General features: G+C 37.9%; 1 protein-coding gene across 1 annotated transcript in view; it reads right to left on the bottom strand.

Moving 5' to 3' along the window:
* Positions 1–228: 228 nt before the first annotated feature.
* The window catches only part of RECK (reversion inducing cysteine rich protein with kazal motifs), a 42,921-nt gene continuing 22,799 nt past the window's right edge, over positions 229–20,350 (bottom strand). The window contains exons 7-21 of the mRNA XM_079302019.1: positions 18,319–18,352; positions 17,306–17,503; positions 16,658–16,925; positions 15,027–15,206; positions 13,880–14,092; positions 12,959–13,095; positions 12,345–12,485; positions 10,281–10,469; positions 9,677–9,799; positions 9,033–9,204; positions 6,778–6,970; positions 5,570–5,777; positions 3,743–3,816; positions 2,446–2,601; positions 229–1,469 (exon numbers count right to left, since the gene is read on the bottom strand). Of these exons, the coding sequence (XP_079158145.1) occupies positions 1,251–1,469; positions 2,446–2,601; positions 3,743–3,816; positions 5,570–5,777; positions 6,778–6,970; positions 9,033–9,204; positions 9,677–9,799; positions 10,281–10,469; positions 12,345–12,485; positions 12,959–13,095; positions 13,880–14,092; positions 15,027–15,206; positions 16,658–16,925; positions 17,306–17,503; positions 18,319–18,352 (2,505 nt within the window). The 3' untranslated portion in view covers positions 229–1,250. The remainder of the gene's footprint in view (positions 1,470–2,445; positions 2,602–3,742; positions 3,817–5,569; positions 5,778–6,777; positions 6,971–9,032; positions 9,205–9,676; positions 9,800–10,280; positions 10,470–12,344; positions 12,486–12,958; positions 13,096–13,879; positions 14,093–15,026; positions 15,207–16,657; positions 16,926–17,305; positions 17,504–18,318; positions 18,353–20,350) is intronic.

Below are 20,350 nucleotides of genomic sequence, written 5' to 3'. Positions count from 1 at the left end.
CTTTTGTATCAAGACTTGGATGATTATGTGCATGAGTATTTGGCAAGAACACTTTCACCCCTGAGACCCCCTTGACATCTATTTGGGAACATTATCTGTGTGAGTCATGCATTCATGTAAGTGCAGCTAGTTTTAAGTGTTTATTTTGAGAGAGAAAGGAAAATACATGTAGTGTTTCTGACTCCATAAAATTACATGCATTCTACACAAGGACACAAGACACAAGTGTTTATTAAAATAAAAAGCTTTAATGCTTTTGCATTTAAAAGATTTAGCAGAAAATAATTGCTACAAACATGCTACAACATACATGTTCAAAAAGTTTTCAGTGCTTTCTTTCAAAGTTCAGCATTTGGCAAAAATAAGTTTTTCTGTATATACTTCAAAACTTGGCTATCATAATACTGATATAAAATACTTCATGTAGAGTAAATTCAGGTGCATAAAATACAATAAGTAATAAAACATACTGTTTGTATAAACATTTAAAGTATAAATTTCATTAGATAACATGCAAATACTGCAATATTTTAAATGGCACTTAAATATAGATACTGAGATTCTTTATAATTTTGCATCCAATATGAGATTCTGAAATGTACAAAACTATAAAAAGAACACATCTCTTCACTGAAGTCAGGTACTAGCATAGAGCTTGATTGTCATTTTACAAGCAGTGAGCCCAAAGTCCTGCAAGTCTTCACTAGTCCAAGGAAAGATGTCTACTGAGACAGGCCCAGGGCTAGTTAGTTTCCTTCATAATAAAATATGAGAGCATATTTACATGAGAATAAACTCTTAAATTTTTGGTAAGGTAATTAAGTAGCAGCAATCTGTTTCTTCCAAAAATGATGTTTAAAATAGGTGCGTGCTTTCCTTGTCACTGATATGCATCAGAGTAACATAAAATAAGCATTCTTCAGTAAACTCAAAACACTGTTTAGTTCATTGCTGGAAAAACCCTATAGGATTCCTTCTCCTCAAAACCATAAACCCATACTGTCAGAACCTTCCAGAGCATATTCATGTTTCCAAGATCCATGGAAAACAATCTAATTGTGCTGAAACAGTCATCTGACTAGTTATGAACAAGAGAACCATCTTTTCACATTGTTCAAATACTTTCAGTCCTTCATTGAAAAATGTCCATCAAATCTTGCATGTTTCTTGTTTTCTGCTTCAGTGATCAACAGCTCCAAATGTCCTTCACAATGCAAATGCCACAATGCTCATGCATATTTGCCAAGCAGTTACATGTAGTGTCTCAGTGCTGATGGCAAGGTGAAGAGAAGGCTTATGAACAGGGAGTGCAGAGCAGGCACCACTTGAGCAGAAGCAGAAGAAATGCTGAAGGAAACTTGCACTTGAGATGCAATTAGAGCTGACAGTGGCACGTGTGATGCTAATGTTGGGCTGTCTGAATTGATCAAGGACTCGATCTTTTCTGCTTCTTTATTGCAGGCTTCAATCTAGAGGAAAAAAAAAAAAGTTGTTATTTCTCTTCTTATCATGTAAAATGCCAACGCAAAAATATTCCCATCACCACATAAGATTTAGGTTATTTCAGGGAGTAGCTGGAAAACAGATCAGAGGTCTCACTGTAGACTTTGGCACTATGAAAATTCCTGTGGAAGGCCTGAGTAGCAGGAAAAGAAAAGGAAGAAAGCTATACACAAGTTATCATGGGGTGATGTGTTTGAAGGTTCATGCAAAAAAGCCCACAGTGAAGTATCACTAAAGAAAGTGCCTCTGAATCTGAGGACTTCCTCTCTGATTGACCAACTTACTTCCTTGAAGCCTGCAACAGTGGAAAAATCAAGATTTTCTCCTTCCTGGGATTTTTCTTCCAAATCTGAGAAAACTGGTTTTCTTTATGGGGAAGGAGGAAAACAATGGAAGTAATAGAACCTGAGAAACCACAGGTTTCCATCCCCCCACTGACATGACAATATTAAGTAAATTCTGTAAGGAAATTAATTTTTTCCACTTCTCTTTCTTACTGCACCCTAAAAAGGAATTTAGTAATAAGTCTCTTTAAAAATATTGGAAGCTGCCTCTGGTGAAGTTTAAACTTGACAAGCTTAACATCTGGAGATCCAAAGCTTTGAAAGTTGAGGGGTGTCTAGCTCAGCAATGGGTGCCACCAATGAGGTACACAGTGGTGGCCTCTGATTTCAGAGTCCTCCTCCCCCCAGGAATCTGACAGCACCTGCTGCAGATGGAGTGAGAGCTGACCAGGCTGGCAAGACTTTCCTTCCTAAGTCCTGGTAACATTTTGGGCTATTTCTGCTAGAGAAGGAGACAGAAGTTGGAGCTGAGTTGGACCTAACAGACAGAAGCAATGAAATTACACACAGTGTATTTGCCTGAGAAACAAGCACCATCCTACATGCACAAAAGTGAAGCAAACCCCTGCTGGGTAAATAAAAGAGTAACATAATCTACCTGCAATGGTTTGGGGTTCTGATCCACAGGAATGATGAGAATCACAATTTCTGATTCTATGCTTAAGTATCCAAACACATCACACTGTGGCACTGACACATGCAGGCGGATTTTCTCAAGTATGTCAAGTACTGTTATTGGCTTTTTATTTGTCACCTGGAAGAAAACAAAGACCTCTGCAGATGAGGTGACATGATGAAAAATTCTCCTCCTCAGTTTTAGCAACATTATGTCATGCCAGAAAATGTGTTTCAGCCATTGAACTACTCAGTTCTAAACTCTACTCTCAATGCTAACAAAACTCTAAGAAATGATTCACTAATTCTAAAAAAACAAATCAACTCCTCCAATAATGTAGAAAAAAAAGAGGAAGGAAGAGAGGGGAGGGGAGGGGAGGGGAGGGGAGGGGAGGGGAGGGGAGGGGAGGGGAGGGAAGGGAAGGGAAGGGAAGGGAAGGGAAGGGAAGGGAAGGGAAGGGAAGGGAAGGGAAGGGAAGGGAAGGGAAGGGAAGGGAAGGGAAGGGAAGGGAAGGGAAGGGAAGGGAAGGGAAGGGAAGGGAAGGGAAGGGAAGGGAAGGGAAGGGAAGGGAAGGGAAGGGAAGGGAAGGGAAGGGAAGGGAAGGGAAGGGAAGGGAAGGGAAGGGAAGGGAAGGGGATTTTTACATCTTGATATGTGTTTTTCTCCATCTTTATGGTTAATGTGTCTATGTAGCATGTACCCCAAAATAATGTAAATGGTTGTCAGTTACAGTGGTTTGTGCTCTCACACTGGAAACAAGAGCCAGAGCAGCCCTAGATTTATAGAACTGCCTAGTAATTGAAGCAGTTTTTTTTTTTTTTTTTCACATGAACCAGCTGTCTGAACTAAAAGAAGCAGACATTGCAATCCAGGTATGAGGGTGTTTAGTAGGTGAGAGTAGTTATCACCAATACTTGAATGAGACCAATACATTTCTTTAACTAGAAAGCCTTTTGCTAACAGAAACAAAATTTCTGACAGGAAAGCAGTATATTCATAGATGCTGTTCCCATGTAATTTGTCTGCACGATTACAAGTCATAAAAACTGCAAACCTGAGTCTGCTTGTTTGTGCCTACTCTAATTCTGTTTTGCTTCATATTGTGATTCAATTTATGACTCAGATAAAGAAATAAAAGAAAGTATAAGCAACATAAGGAAAAAAAAAAAAAAACAACAACCAGAACTAACAACTAAACAAGTTAACCTTTCAGGAGGAAGTGCACCATAACTTGACTTTTCATATACCATTTAACATTAGGCATGATTGAACTGTTTACCCTTGCAAAATTATCCAGCTTGTCTTTGTCATATAAGATTCTCAGCATTCCAGCACATAGTGGACAGCAGGCTCCTATGTGTATGAAAGAAATCTCAGTAATAAAAACAAGTAGTCTTTTCACTTTCAAGTAAGCAAAAGTCAAAATCTGAATATTAATTAAAATAATGAAAATAGAAAAATTACCAAAGCAAAGAAAATGTTTCAATTTGACAGCAGAATTGCACATTTCTAATATTTTTTTAACACTGAAAACATTTATAATGCAAAATCAGTCACCTTTCAACACACATTTACCACTATCATCATGAAGCAACAAGATGAATTTTCATTCAAGATTCTTCACTATTGTAAACTAAAAATTGGATGCACGGTGTGTACCACAAGTCAAGATTTTTATGCATGCATGCATATCAACTACAGAAATGATGGATTTCAAGAGCTGATATAACTAGGACATGACAGAAGCATTTATGCACATTTCAAGCATTAATTTCTGCAGTTACACCATGATGGAGCTTAAAATCTGTAGATAACAAGGAAGAAAAAATGCTTGTCTGACAAATGTATTTCTCCTATTGTTTTTCCTCACCATGTCAGAAACCAAAGGGATAATATTTCAACTTTCTATCCATGCCTGTGTATTATATCCACTCTCCAACTTATATGTAATTCACCTAGTGACATTTACAGCACTAAATCTTATTACAAAGCATGAAGACCTTTGTTCAAAGGGGGCAAGTAAGGAGAAAAATGAATGAAACTCTTTTGTTTTAAAAACAGAGCTTTTCTTGCTCTGTGTATGACCTGTGATTAGTTGCTCATAAAGGAAGCATTTGTGAAAGCAGTAAAAAACTGATTCAAACCAGCACACTGCAGAACTACCCCTGCTGTCTTCCACAGTACTGTGAATACATATGGTATTTTACTCTGCCTTCTAATTAAGTACCATCTTTGCCCAAGCTGATTCAGCTCAGCATTCCACTGTGGTATCTGTGCTGCCACTTCTGAAAAATTACTCACTGGATTCCTAGAAGCATCCTACCCTGGACACCACAGACCTCATTTGTTTCTCCCAAACCCATCCCAGCTGCCAGTCCCTAAAAGACTGAAGGAGCATGACTCCTAAAGCCAAGGCCTTTCCAATTCAGGTTTACTCATCTGAGTCCTGACATTGGCTTGTTCTACCCTTAAGTAGAGTCATTACTTTATGCTATCTGTTTATATAACATGTTAAAGCTTTTGTCTTGGCTTGCAAAGCAGAATGTAACCAAAAGTATGTATTCTATCACTATCTGTTAAAACCAGGGGGGGCAGTGTTCTTTATCTTTTCCACAACCCATCCTTCCTCCAGGGAGATATCTTCTGTTAATGGGCCATTGAGCCCCACTGCATGACTGATAAAATTACATTATCCCACTGAGAGATGCTCCAGCCAGGGGGAGGAGCCAAGCCTTTCCTACCTAGATAAAAAAGAGCACTGCTTCATCTGAACCACATCTGTCACTCCAGGAGGACTGCAGCCACCATTTAATGGGACTGCTACCAACATCCTGACTAACGGGATGTCAGGTTATATTCTGACTCTGTCAGTGCTTTGTTTTTACTGTATTTTAAAAATTTTGATTTTCCTAGTAAAGAATTATTATTCCTCTTCCCATATCTTTGACTGAGAGCTCCTTGATTTCAAACTAACAGTAACTTGGAGGGAGGGGGTTTACACTCTGCATTTCGAGGGGTCCCCTGCCTCTCTTGGCAGACAGCAGGACGGTTTTGTCCCAAGCCCCCCGCTCGCCCCGGGGCCTGCAGGGCTCCCCTCCCGTCCCACCTGGCGCGAGGACGGGCTGGCAGCCGGCGGCGAGCCGGGGGCAGCGGACGAAGGCGCACTCGGGGTGGGAGCCGCGGTCGGCGGGCGCGCCCACGGCCTGGCAGGGCCCGCGGTAGTCCAGGGCCACGCGCGCGGCGTAGGCGGCGCAGACGCTGCCGAAGGTCTCCCCGTTGTGCCCGCACACCGGCTCCGGCGACCTGCAGAAGGGCTGCAAGACACGGCAACGCCGCCACGTCAGCCCAGCCGGGCACGGCCACGCGCTGCCAGCACTGCCAAACCCCGAAACTGGAAACGGCCCGCCGCTGATGAACGCGCCGTAAAGGAAATTCATTGCAGTTTGACTATACATTAAAATAGGCTATCAATAAAATTGATCTGTAAACAACTCATTAGTCATTTGTTAATTCATCTTAGTGTGGTTTTGCGCACTTGAAATGTAGTGTGTGCGCACGTGTGTTTCTAACGCATTATTGTGTATTTTTATATGTCATCTAATTACCCACACTACTTATATTTGTGTATGTATTACTTATATTTGTGTTATTGTAAGGTGACAGAAGTAGCTTGTCTAACACCACCGCAGAGAGTGGTGGGATGCAAAAACTAAACCAAATTTTAATCCTTCTCAAGGATTAATATGAAGACTATCCAACGCAGATTAACTGAAAATTATTATAGAATGCCTGGTCTGTAAATAGATCCTGAGCAATGAACTTGGTAAGCCTGGGGCACAATCTCACAAAAAGCTAAAGACTTTCTATGACTGGGCATTATTGTATATTTCAATGAATTAAAAGAAACTGGTAAGAATTAGCATTTAAGTAACCAAGGAACTGCACTAATTATTGAAAACACACCTTAGTGTGCAAGCTTTAACAGCATATATAGGAAGATATAAATATCAAGAGTATTACCCCCAAGAAAGCATAAGTAGAGTTTTTCATTGGCTTTAAGACAACTGTTAACTAAAGCAGAGAAACAAATGACAAAATTCTGAAGATTGTGAGATTATTTTTTATATTAGTTAAAATTAAATTGTTTAATTACTACTTTCTATTAGAACATTTTATAAGCTACAAATCCCCAAAATAAAACTTTAAAAAGACCCAAACGAACAAACAATATTGAAAAAAAGAAAAATAAAAATTCTTAAGTTGAACACCAAGGAACAAAGAAATTTGATACTTATTGCAAAAACCACTTCCTACCTGGCATGGTCCTCGGTATGCCAAACTTTTTCCTTTTTGGTACAAAGTACACAAGTTAGTGTATTCCACATTGTCTGTGTCACAAACAGGATCTCGTGTCTGGTCACAATTTAACTGCCTTGGCACACATTCATACTGGCTGCATTCAAACTTCTCAAAACTGGTCAAGCAAACTTGTTTCTTTGGGATGCACCTGGAGAAAGTCATAACAATTTCATGTCATGTCATGGGATTTTTTTTTTTTAAGTCTCAAAATACTGAGGGAAACTACTTTCAATGACATTTTCTCCAGTACTTTAGAGCTAACTGTGGTTCAGCAGAGCTGCAGGAAATACAAGTGATAAAACACTCTGAATAGCCCATGTCAGGTCTCATCACAAACCTGCAACAGCTTCACACCATGTTTACTCAATGTATGTCAATACAACTACAGTTTCCACTAACATTTATCTTTTACCAAGTATTTTTCAATGGATTATTGATAAAGGCTTGGATAAACTTCTTACCTACTCCCATACTTCATTTTGTAAATGAATATTTAAGAACAGCTAGGCTAAAGAAAAAATGGAAACAGCAAGAAGAAAAGATTCTGTTGCAGAAGTCTAGTCTCACCCTTCTCTGAGAAAGAGGAGAAAACAAGACCTACAATATTATATCATTTCAAATACAAATATCTAACTGGATTCCAGCTTTGTAGGTTCAGAATATTGTATGACATTCCATCTAGAGGATGACTGCAAACAAACAGAAAAATCTCATATTTACACTTCTTAGCATCCATTCCTCTGCAGCCTTCACAGATAAGTACAGACAAAGAAACAGAACAAATTTTTTCCCCTTTGTATTAAACATGCATCTTCCATGATCTTCTCTGCAAAACATTTGGCATGGGTCCTGCAAGGCATCCCTCTGCTAGAGAAATGCCAGCCAATGCAGTGTGCTGAACTGGCTGCTGAAAGCTCTCATGGCCTCTCTGGACAATCCCCTCCTTCCATAAATTACAGCACTGCTGCCACCACTGCATAATGCACAACATGTCCTTATTCTCTCTGAGTGCTGCTCTCCCATGCATTACAGACATGCCTTTGATAACAGGGAAGGCTTGGAAATTCTGAGATTTAAACACTTCACAAGTGGAATATAAGATCCTAAATAGATTCCAAGTGCATCAGGGGCATTTCCAGATGAGAACATTCAGTCTGAGTGACATTATCAAACTGACCCAGAACAGTACAGTCCTTTACTGAAACTACAAGTTGAGGTTCTAAGCAAAATGATATTTTGAAAAACTGGACAGCCTTTATGTACTCTCCAAATTTCCAACATAAAAAGTAAGAAATGTTTATCCACAAAGCAGTTTGGAAATTTCAATTTTGCACGCCATAATGTCTGTAACAGCTACAAGACTACAGTGTTTTCTCAATATTTTTATGCATCATGGCATTTTAAGTGCAAAAAAAGGGAAAAACCCTAAAATTGCTACAATCAACTTTAATGAAAGCGCAATATTACACAACTTATTTTGATGGCTTTCTTTCAAAACAGAAAAATGCACTAATTCAAAGGAGACTGCAGCATTGCACAACACTGAGAAAATTGAAGACAGAGACCAATATTGTGAGCCGCAGACTTTGATCTCTGTAAGAAAGGTCAGATTTTTTTTGCCTGACACTGGTACAAAGCATATTTTTGTTTTAATATATTTGTCTATGCAGATTTTGCTTTTCTTGATATTGAAAAGGCAGAGATTATACAGACATAGTTTTCACTATGATTTCAGTCTAAGAAAAAAAAAAGACAATTGATATTTTCCTATTTTAGAAACAAAAAGCACAGATTACTGACTGAATAAGCACAACTGACTGCAAGACTTGAATTCAGATGTGGGTTTTCTTTGTAAACTAGTAAAAGAAAGTGTGAAACAAAGTAGTAAAATGACAGTTACTGCCATTTTGACAAAATCTGATTCTCCCACTTTCCAAAGTCTATGTGAAGTCTCTTCCATTGCTAAACCGAGATCTGCATAATTAATTTAACTGACATAGCACTACAAAAATGGAACCAAGAACTGGCAGTTATTACAGTCTAATACTACTAACTATGATAAATAAAAAACAGCTACTTCAAAGAGTTATTTTTATTGGAATAGCCCCAAAGTAGATTGTTACAATATACAACACATTCAAAGAACACGTAAATCTGCTTTATGAGTGGAGGAAGCCAAAGAAAAGCTGAAAAACATATTGTGCTTTTACCTTTGATTTTTATTACAAGGGTTTGGGTTGCAGGGATCCTTGGAGATACACGATCCAAACTCAAACTGGTTGTCCTGGAGCCCAACGCAGCGAGCTATGCAGGCACTGGGATATGTGCGCCCGTTCTGGCCACACACTGGGACAAACTGGTCCACACAGTTACAGGGCAGACCTGCAAGAGCAACACACAGAACAGGGGCTGGTGCACACTCATTTTTCATGGCACAAGATACACAAGGCGTTACTGAGGCGTCTCTGCCTTCAGCACTTTTCTCCCACCTGCCATTTAGAAATGCTGGAGCACACAGGCACTTAGAAGGAGCAGGAAGGGAAGTTTGTGTCCTGCATCTTTGCTCATTCTACTCAGCTTTCTCCATTTCTCCCCTAAATTCTTTATCTCTCATCCATAGTGTACCCTGTCCCTATTTATTTTTACATATTGCTTGAGGTTTTATTTTTCAGTATTGATTTTCTTTTTTTCACTGCTTTTCCTGCAGTGAAGGTTGGACATGAGAAGAAGAAATATTAAAAAAAAGTAATAAAAAATTATTGTGTGTCTTCTAATAATACTGAAGAAGGAATTTAGTTAATAATCTTTGGTCTAAAAGTACTCAACTTACAGTTTTCATGGTTTGGAAAGTTACCTGTAAACTTCCGGCGTTCATCCTCTGAGCTGTGCTCAGTTAGACACTGACGTGTAGAACAAATCAAGTTTCCAGCAAAACAGGAACAGACATTGCAATCTATATTAAAGGATGCTCCATGGCCTTACAATAAATTAAGCAAATACATACAATTAATGCAAATACATCAGAAGACTACATATTTATTTGAAGTACATAGATATTACATTCTTACTGTTTCTGTAATTTCCCTTTTCAGTACATTTTTTCACTGAAATTTCCATCCTTATTTTTTTCAAGAGATTTCAAGTTTTGCTTTATTCACTAAAAGTCTGTTCACATGTGGTTTTGATTAATCACTTAACCAGAGAAGCAAGAACTTCATCCTTTCAAAGCATGTATAAATTAGGTGTTCTGTTTGTTTGTTTTGTTTTTTAAAGAACAATAAATTCTGGCTAGCAAGTTTCATGTTTTCTTCAAGGTAAAGCTTTTGTAAAAACACATTCTTCTAAATTAAATTTACATAAGACTCCTAAACTTTTAGTTTCACACATAAAGCACAACTTGTATGTGTTTGCCAAGAGATAAAAGTGCCAATGCTTAATTCCAACCTTCATGCACTTACTTTTCCTTTGTCCTCCAACAATGCATGATTTCTGGAGGTCAACACAATGCATTTCCATACAGTTCTCCAGCAATCCACTGTGTCCACAGGTACAAATCTTGTAACACCCAACATCTCCAGCTGAGGATGGAACTTGGATAAGTGTACCTTGTCGGACAATAAAATCAGAGGCTTCTCCCAGTTTGCAGCCTGCACACAAGGAAAATTTTAGCTCAAAAGCAGCAAAACATGGGCAAGTACCACTATTGAAATGAATTACTACACTGTCTTGTGGTAAAAACATAAGGTGTTCTTGAGCAGCCTTACTCTTGCCCTTAAATTCACCCATTTCACAGAGGCAGCAACTAGCAAATATAGAAGACAGGTACTTGAGACAAAGTTCTGAAGCACCTGTGAAGATGTTACTTCTGAGAAATAGACCTGAAATTACAATAATTCTCAAGTATTTTAATTTCCCAGCTCTGTAGTAGTATGAAGCATGTTATATGACAAATACTACACATACTTCTCTCTCTCCAATAAAGAATTTGAGTTAAAGGGTCTCACAAGCAAAACTCAGTCATTTCCCCTCTCTCCTCTACTTGTATCTCTTAAGTGAACACTGAAGGATTCTTACAAGTAGATGTGAATAGGGGAGAAAAAGTAGGAAAAGTGGATTTTAAAAAGAAAGAATGGAAAATAAAAGAATGGGAAAGAAAAGCATGGAAAAGCAAAGCAAAGAGAAAAGGTTTTCAAAATTTCAAGGAAAAATAATAAAATAAGTAGATTGAAATAACTCTACTAGGGGTGAACTGCAACAAAGCCCCTGAAACTTTCAGCCAATAAAAAGACCTAATTAAAACATAAAAGTCACTTTCCAACCTTTAGTGCAAGCAAAATGTCTCTTCAAAAGCTCTGGGTGTGCTTGTTTTCAGATGACTTTAAATTACTTTTGCAGCATGTGAAGATAATACAACCTTAGAGTAATAAGGCTCAGCTTTCCAGGAAAACAAAAATATTTGCAAGGGTCATAGAAGCATAACCCAAACAATGTCCCTAGGGTCACACAAAGAATGAGCTGAAGTCTATCCTCACTTTTATAAGAACACAAGTAGAGCAGATATATGAGTGAAGCAAAATCCAGCTTTCCTCTTTTTGATTAGGAACCAATGGGGAAACTGCTGAACAGCCACAGAACTGCTGGAGGAACAGAGGCTCAGGGAACTGATGTGAGACAGCTGTGGCAATGTTCTCAATCACCTCCTGGAGAAAGGAGGCTGCTCCACATAATACAGTGTAAAGATCAGTGTTGCTCTCACTTGCTCAGTCACACACATGTTCAAGGGTCACCAAATGCACATTTTCTGCTCTGCTTCAAGAACCACAGACCCCTCATGTCACTGAATGACACCTTCTGCTTTAAAGGAAAGGGGAAAACTGTGGCAAGCACTACCAGTGCCTAGGGCAGAACAATGAAGGGGCTGTAAAACCTGGACACTGCAAAGTCTCACACCTCCTTTTGTAGGTTTGATCCTTGTTACTGACACCACCCAACTTTGCCATTTCAAAGTTAGGTACGTGAAATTTATTCTGCATGAGACTCTCTCCCCAGTCAGCTCACATTTACACATGATGCAGAGGTTAGACAACACCAGTGTTCTAAAAAAACAGTTCCCAAATGACCATAAGTGTCATTCTGGTGAGGTACAACCACGTTTAAAGTGTCACTGAAGGGAGCAGAAGCAGAAATGCCACCAGCTGTGTCTTTGGCTGGGCATTGGGTCAGTGGGAAGGGAGCTGTGGCATTGTGCATCTCTTGCTTGGTTCCTCTGGGTTGGATTCCTCTCTTTTTGTTATCTCTCTCTCTCCATCATCAGCACCATAACAATTGTTATTATTAACTTTATTTCAGTGACTGAACTGTTCCTCCCCAGGCTGGAGGGAAAAGTGATTGAGCAGCTGTGGGGTGCTCAGGTGCCAGCTGGGATAAACCATGGTACAGCAATTCACTTTAAAACCTTCAACAATGCTTTAAAGACACATTTACCAGCAAAATTTAGTCAACAGAAGCCTGAAAAACCTTACCTGGCACACACAAATATGGAAGACACAGCTCTCCAGATTGACATCCTTTTCTATTTACTTCACAGAGCTGATTAGCTGCACATGGGTTTGGATTACATGGATGTGTGACATCTTCTACAATGTTGCCTAAAGAACTTGGGCCTGAAAACAGAATATACATCATCTGCACTGACTTACATGAGGTTTATTTTATTTCAGCAATGCATGGCATTTCTTAAGTCAAGTAAAATAATATTTTTGACAATTCTGTGATCTTTTTTAACTTTAATTGTAGATGTAGAAGCTTGATATGACCTTGTAGTTAAATTATTTCAATAGTTTAGTCCTCAGTCCTGGAAAAAATGACCCAGATGATTCTTCACATGCAAAATGTATTTCCTTTACCTTGTCTGCCCCATAATTTTTTTTGTCACATATGCCCAATACAAGAAGGAATAGAAGCAATGAACTATGGCAACTTGAAAATTCCAATTTTCTCTAACTAACACTAAAAATATCTCAAATTCAAAAGAATTTTCTTTAAAATAAATAATGAAGATTATTAAAAGTAATGACAAGAAGTATCAAAGTATCCTGTTTTTCTAATTTTTCTGCATGGGTATGTTAGTACTTACTCAGGTAAGTATCTAAAGGAATACAGTTCTCCAAGTCATCTGTTGGAGATAAGAGCTCACAAATACTCTCAGCTGAGTGGCCTTCAGGGAATTTGTTATGATCTCCACACTTCTTCAGTATTTCCACACAATCTGATCTACAGATAAATGAACAGACAGAACTTCATGAAGACTACTTGAAGAAAAAAGGGCTTACAGCAAAAAGATTTCTTCCTATGTTATTCCTTTCTTTAAATCCACAACTTTCCCACTGTGGCTCACAGCAGAGTGTCTATATATACATATACACATATGCTACATATATATATATATATATATATATATATGCTACATTTTACATAGGAGGGAGGAACAAATTTGTGACACAAAGACAGAAAGCACTGCTTGTACTACTCTTTGATCTTGGTGATTTTCATTTTCTAAGGCATCACATGCATGCATCTTCCAAGACCAAGCATTTCCTTCATTTACTAAGGTCTAGTAAGAAACTCTACCTCTCTACCTGCACTATTAATTGCTCTTTTTTCTCCTCATTCACCTACTTTCAAAACTAATTAAAAAAAAAAAACCAACCTATTATTTTTCAGACCCCTCTGTCAGCTGAAAGTCATCAGTAGATCCCAAAACCAAAAGAGGGGAAAGATTTAAGACACCATGGAGAGCCAAAAAACCCCCTCAATAAATCTCTTTTTTCTTTCATTTTACGATGCATGCATATACATCCATCTCATTAACAGGCAAAAATCTTCATTTACAGTGATGGAGATTCAAGCAATGACAACCACGCAATTTCATATTCCTTCCATGTTTGCCTTGCCATGTTTTCCTAGCATAGCAAACACAGTCCTACAGCTTTTTAGTTTTCATTAAAATCCTTAGTAAAACCTCTAAAATTGATTTTGTTTTCCCCACAGTACTTACTTGCAGATAATACTTCCTCTAGATTTGCTGTGACAAGGTTTAATCTGCAGGGAGCAGGCAATTGCCTTCCACATTTCTGGCTGGCATTTTTTAATATCAAGCACAGGAATATTTATGAACGGCATCTTAATACTCCCTTTTTCCCATAGCTTCATGTCATTCATGGCTCCCTGGTCTGACTGAGTATTGCAGCTTCTAAAAAGTTCTGTTGGTCTTAAAAGGAGAAGGTCAAATATAGCATGTATTAAAGAAAAAGAAAGTACCACACATTATCACCATAACAACTTTACATCCTTCACATGGCTTGCTTTTTGTGGTATACAAGCAATTAATTCCTCCCACAGTTAAGCAAGATCAGAATCAATTTGAAATCTGTCTTTAAGGAAGACAAGGTCTTTAAGAATCAAGGCTGAAACTCCCTTCTCACCTTTATCTCTTAGATCAAATATCACTTTAATATTTCTCACCTCAAGTTGGCTTAAGAGAAAATATCTTAGATAGTCCAAATAACTATGTAAATTGTTTCTTGATGAATCACTAATGCAAATTAATTTATAATTTATATTTAGCCAGGTTTGGGATTCTCCTACTCATATAACACTCATGTCACTACACACTATTTAAAAAAAAAAAGAAAAAAAAAAGCCAGTGATCTCTAATAGCTAAGAAAATTTAGGGTTTTTTAAACTCTAACTGCAACCTCGCAATTACTTTCAGACACCATTTTAATTCATTTTGTCCTACAGAGTACAAACTCACAGAAACATCTCTGCAAAAAAGGAATTTTGAAAATGAGTACATGTAAAATTAACAAGCACTTTTACCTTATTTATAATATACAACATTCCAGTAACCATGACTTACTTGTCTATGTAGTAAGACAGAGGAATATGCAGAGGTAATACACAGTGACATTTGACAAGTTCAGGGGTTAACTTTTATTTGTAAATTTTATTACATCTGCTGCTAAATACATTTCCAAAAGTTCATTCTAAAGAAAAACTACTTATTTTCAAACTAACTAAAACCACATTTGCAGAAAGAAAGCTACATACAATCTCAAAATAAGTCTTAAAAACATTTCATTTTATTTTTGAAATCAAAGCATAGGAATTCCTTTATAAAATATTCAGTGTCTCTCTCCTACCTGTTATTAAAATTAGTGCAGTAAGTAAGATTTCTACAGCCCAGCTGACAAGGTTCTCGTACATCTGCTAAACAGGTCAACATGGAAACTTCAACTGCATTATACTCACAAAAACGATCAAATTCTTGCCAGCTCTGTGAATTGCCCCAGCTCGTGCTATAAAGTTTAGTGCAGAGCTCTCTGAAAACAAAAAGGAAATAGAGATGAAGAAAATAAGATTGGAAGAACAACATCCGTTCAGGTGTAGCCCATCATTTCTTTGCTGCTCACAACAGCCTCTGCTCACCACAGAGGATTGTGTTGGAGTCCAAAAAGTCTGCAAGGGTACCCAAATGTAGTGTTCAAAGCAAATAAGCCATTTTGCTCAAGAATGTCAGCACATCTTTAATCTGTAAGACTGAAATACTTCAGGATATAAAACTGCAATATTCTATAGAAATATAACAGCTGAAAATCTGAACTTGCAACTTTGAGATGAAAAGTATCCCAGCCAATTTTACTGGTAATTAATCTAAGTTGACATCCCAATGAACAACTTCTAGTCCCACCCTTTAGCTTCAAATCACACTTTCTCCTCCCACAGAAACGACTGTCAAGCAAAATACATTCTTTCTTTTGCCCTGATTTTTGAAGCAGGGATATTGTTTGCTGCTTTTGGTGAGATGTCTCCTGGTGTCAGCAACACCCAGCTCACTTTGTTCACAGCAATGTCCTACAAAGTACAACTGTTCCCATCCCAAGGTATGAAACTTCACTGTACTGTTAGATCTCCTGCCTACTGAAAACTTGATAGAAGGCTCCATTTTAGAACTCTTCCTCAAAGCAAGGAACTAAAAGATACTTTATTACCTATCCAATGCCATGATGTTCTAAGAAATAATGTTAACTCCAGGGCTCTACTACCAAACTCATTAAAGATCCTGCTGCATTCATGAGATGTTGTTTCTGGAAACTTTGATATAAAAGGAAGTAACAGCTCAAAAATGTTTGCCACTTTTTCAGACACATTTATGCATTTAAAATGCAATCATCATCTATTTTTAAAGTGGACAGAAAACCACCCTAGACTAAAAATGCCTCCATAATTTGCAAGCATGCAACACTTTACTGAAAACCTTTGTTTCTCTAAATGTCAGAATAGTTAGTGCCCTTATTTAATTACTAAATAACCTAAGCTATTTTTCACTGACAAAAACCAGAAAAGCATCAAGAAAGGAATACTGCCAAGGTTTTAACATGAAGCAACCAGGCACTTGAGAGTTTGTGGAGTTGATTGTCCTTATGTCCCTCTTTAGCATCTCGTTAAGACCTCTTAATCAGAGGTTGCAATACTGGCTATTATGACCATAAGTCTGGTACAAGTTTCATAAATTTACTGTGTCTGCTATAATAAGCCAGTGCTAAATGTGAGAAAAGGTTGATTCCTCTTATAAAACAGTATCTTTTGAGATACAAAGTATTGGACAGAATAGATTACCTAACAGATTACTATCTGGTTACCTGAACATGTATTTTATCTAACAATTCCAGAACTTCCTATTTGATGTACACAGCCAGACTCAGAAAAAGGCCAGAATCAAGACAAATTCCTAAGTACTTTCACAACTGGAAATGAGGTTGGAGATACTGACCTACAAGTGGAAGAATTTGCTTTAGAACAGCAATGGAGCTTAGCCCCATCGAGGCCTGTTGAAGGTGGGGGGTGCACAGTGACTCCTGGGTGAACAGATCTTGAACTCTCCAGAAAACATTGCCAAAGTGGGTCCTGAGGGAGAGGCATGGTTTTACAGCCTTCTATAAGTCCATCAACAATTTCAAGCTCTGTTTTCATTGACATTAGAATTCTTTTACAAGCAGCCTGACACGCATAGTCTTCTGCTCTATCACAGCAATACAGACCTGTTAACAAAATAGTTAAAAGTCAAGTACAAAACAACATTAAAGATGCACAACATAAAAGCCCTGAAAAACAAAAGTGCTGTAAGGTGCCACCTTCTCCTCCAGAGAATTTCAAATAACATTGCTTCTCCTAAATAGATACAGAATCAACTCTGGAAAAAACCCCACAAAGCCAATATGCATAAATGAAAAGTACATAAAGATTAATAATTCACCTAAATCCAAAAGTTAACATCATATAAATTTATCTAATGAAAGCAATACAATTTATATTCTATTGACTGACTTCTACAATAACACACTTTCTATAAAATGTACGTGAAGTGCATTTCCAGGATCATCTATAACTTTCAGTAAAAAAGGGATTTCCTTGTACTTACTGTCCGTAGGGTTTCTCATTGGATAGGACTGTGTGTAGTTATTCACGCAGTGTATAAGCTGAGGGCTGATGGATGCACAGTAATTCTCAACTGCTTTGATTTGTGATGGGCCAGGAGAGGAGTCTGTCCGAAAAATTGCCTGGCAATACTCGCGGCAGTTCGTGTGGTGACCTGCGTAACTGCAACACACTGACCCCACTGGGGAGCAAACAGACAAACAAACAAACAACAGAAAATCTACAGCTTCCTATGCAGAGAAACCAGGAGATGAGCAGCTCTGTGTGACACACAAGGATGCTCAAGGAAACAACAGCAACAAAAAAAGGAATTCTATGTTCTATTGAAATATCTCTGTCTACAGAATGACTGGAAATATCTGTAACTAGCCAAATTACATTTGTTTGTCTGGCAGGAGAAAAAAGTACTAAAGCTGCCTTGAACTCAAGTTCAAGACATGAGCAAGCCAGCTCAATCTCATTTTCAGCTGTTTTGTTCTTGTTTTAGATAACCAGACGTGTCCAATAATTGAATTATCAGAGAAATACGATTAATAAACAAATAAATATAAGAGTAGTATCATTCAAAAAACCCAGACAGATGGTATCGGTGATTCAGATGTTTTTGCTATGTTGTTAAATACATATAGTAGTTTTTAAGAACAACTTCTACTAGAATTAATTCTGAAACACTGATTTCATCTTATATAAACAGATATCAGGCAACAAAACACTTGCATGCTTCTTCAAAATTTCAACTATGCATTTAATTTTGCTACCTACACATATCAAATGAACAAGCAGAAGACATAAAAGACAAATACAGATACACAAATAAAAACCAATATTAATTATACAAATCTCTTTATTACTTGACAGTTTACTCGTGTCTTTTGCTTATGTGGGTCTGAAATCCACATGTTTGTGTATATGTTCACCCACAGAATCTCTTACAGTTTAGAGAAAAAAGGAATTGTATAAAAGCAAAACAAAATAAACTATTCATTATATACTTACTTTCATTTCTGTTAATACAACTAAAGAGAGCATTCTGAAATCAAAACAAAAGCAGTGTTACAAGCCAGAAAACTTAAAATAAATATTTAAGTATCCAGTCATTTGTTATAATGAGCTAATAAACCTTTGGCATTATTTGCTTCAATTAGATTATATTAAAACAAAAACACTATACAAACAGTGAAACCAGGAAATTAAGAGACCAAAGGTCACCAAAGTTCTGTGTGCACTCATAATGAAATAGATAAATATTCAAGCAAACAAGTAAATTGGAAGACTTTCCTGAACTAACTTAGAGTAAACTGCTACAATAGGGTGTCCCAAGATGTTGGGATTTTTTTTCCTAAGGACAATAATTTTAAAGATTCTATATGCAGAAAAAAGAATTCTGCACAGATGGATACATGCAAACAGTATATCTCAACAGGATAACTCCATGACAATGTCATGCCAAGGGGAAACACACACACCCTGCTGCTTTGCTCCACAGGCCTCTAATCTGCAGACTAGTCATGGGATGGTTTGGGTTAGAAGGGACCTCAAAGCTCCTCTAGTCACAGCCCCCTGTTAGGGGCAGGGACACCTTCCACTATCCCAGGTTGCTCAGAGCCCCATCCAACCTGGCCTTGAGCACTTCCAGGGATGGGGCACCCACAGCTTCTCTGGGCAGCCTGTGCCAGTGCCTCACCACCCTCATCATAAAAACTTCCTTCCTTGTATCTAGTTTGAAACTATCCTCTCTAAGTTTACAGTCATTAACCCTTGCCCTATCATAACAAGCCCTGCCAAAATGTTTATTCCCAGCTTTCTTGTAGGCCCTCTTTGGGCACCAGAAAGTGCTATAAGGTTTCCTGGGATCCTTTCCTTCTCCAGACTGAACCACTCCAGCTCTCTCAGTGTGTCTTCATAGGAGACATGCTCCATCTCTCTCTGTGGCTCTCCTCTGGACTCATTCCAACAGGTCCACATCTTTCCTGTGTTGAAGATTCCCCACCTGGATATAGCACTCCAGGTGGATATCATCAGAGCAGAGCAGAGGGGCAGAATCCCCTTCCTCATGACTACTGAACTCTTCCAAAATCCCACAGTCTTTCCCACACTGAAGAAACACATTTCCCATTAAAAATTAGATACTGCATATAAGCTGTCTGGAACTCTATGGAAAGACGAAGTTATGAGGCTGAAATTTCAAAAAATACTTGCCAGTTATCAAAGACTAATATTATATGATTGTGAGAAAAGAGAAATTTGAACTTCCTCCATATCTAACCTCTACAATATCTAACCTCTGTCAGAACACCGTATTATAAAACAAGTCAAATACATCGATACAGTGACAAAACACAATCCTCATCTTCATAAAAATTTTCATCTTGACATTTCCCCTGTCCCTATAATTAAGCAAATTTGTATTTCACACAGAAGAGGGTATCTAGAGAAGAAAGCAGAAACACCATCAGACTGACCCCAAATCATGTGGGATTAAAGTCTTGCTTCTACACAGGAGAGCACCAGATGTGCTACTACCTCTAGGACAAGGAAGAGAGCTCAAAATGCAGACCTAGTTCAAGCCCAGTAGTTCACCAGATTCTTCATCTACCTTAGTTACTAGTTATTCACTGCATTGCAGAGAAGTGGGTGTCCCAAATAATCTTGGGGCTATTTTTGTGCAGATCTGTACTGCTGCAAACAGATGAAAATGCAATGTAGGGAATTAACTTGATGATTTCATTTTTCCTTTTGTCTTAGATATTGTTCAGTGGACAGGAATTTGTTTTTCATTCATATTTGCTACTTGCGTTCTTCTGAACACAAGATTTTAAACAGGACAGTCCCAATACTGTAATGAGCAGCATCAAATTCCTTCTGTTAACACTCAGAAATGAATTTAAACCTTGGGTAAGCCATGGCAGATGTGACAACGAAAGACCCTAAGAGAACAAACATAAATCTAACTTAAAAGTGTAAGTTATTTTTCCACAAACAGCAACTATTTATAATTCTAGTGATCACAAATAAAGTCACAAGATCT

This window comes from Erithacus rubecula (genome assembly GCF_903797595.1).
Source record: "Erithacus rubecula genome assembly, chromosome: 3".
NCBI classification, from domain to species: domain Eukaryota; kingdom Metazoa; phylum Chordata; class Aves; order Passeriformes; family Muscicapidae; genus Erithacus; species Erithacus rubecula.
The sequence above is the reverse complement of the archived record's forward strand: the minus strand, read 5'-3'. Positions and strand labels throughout refer to the sequence as shown.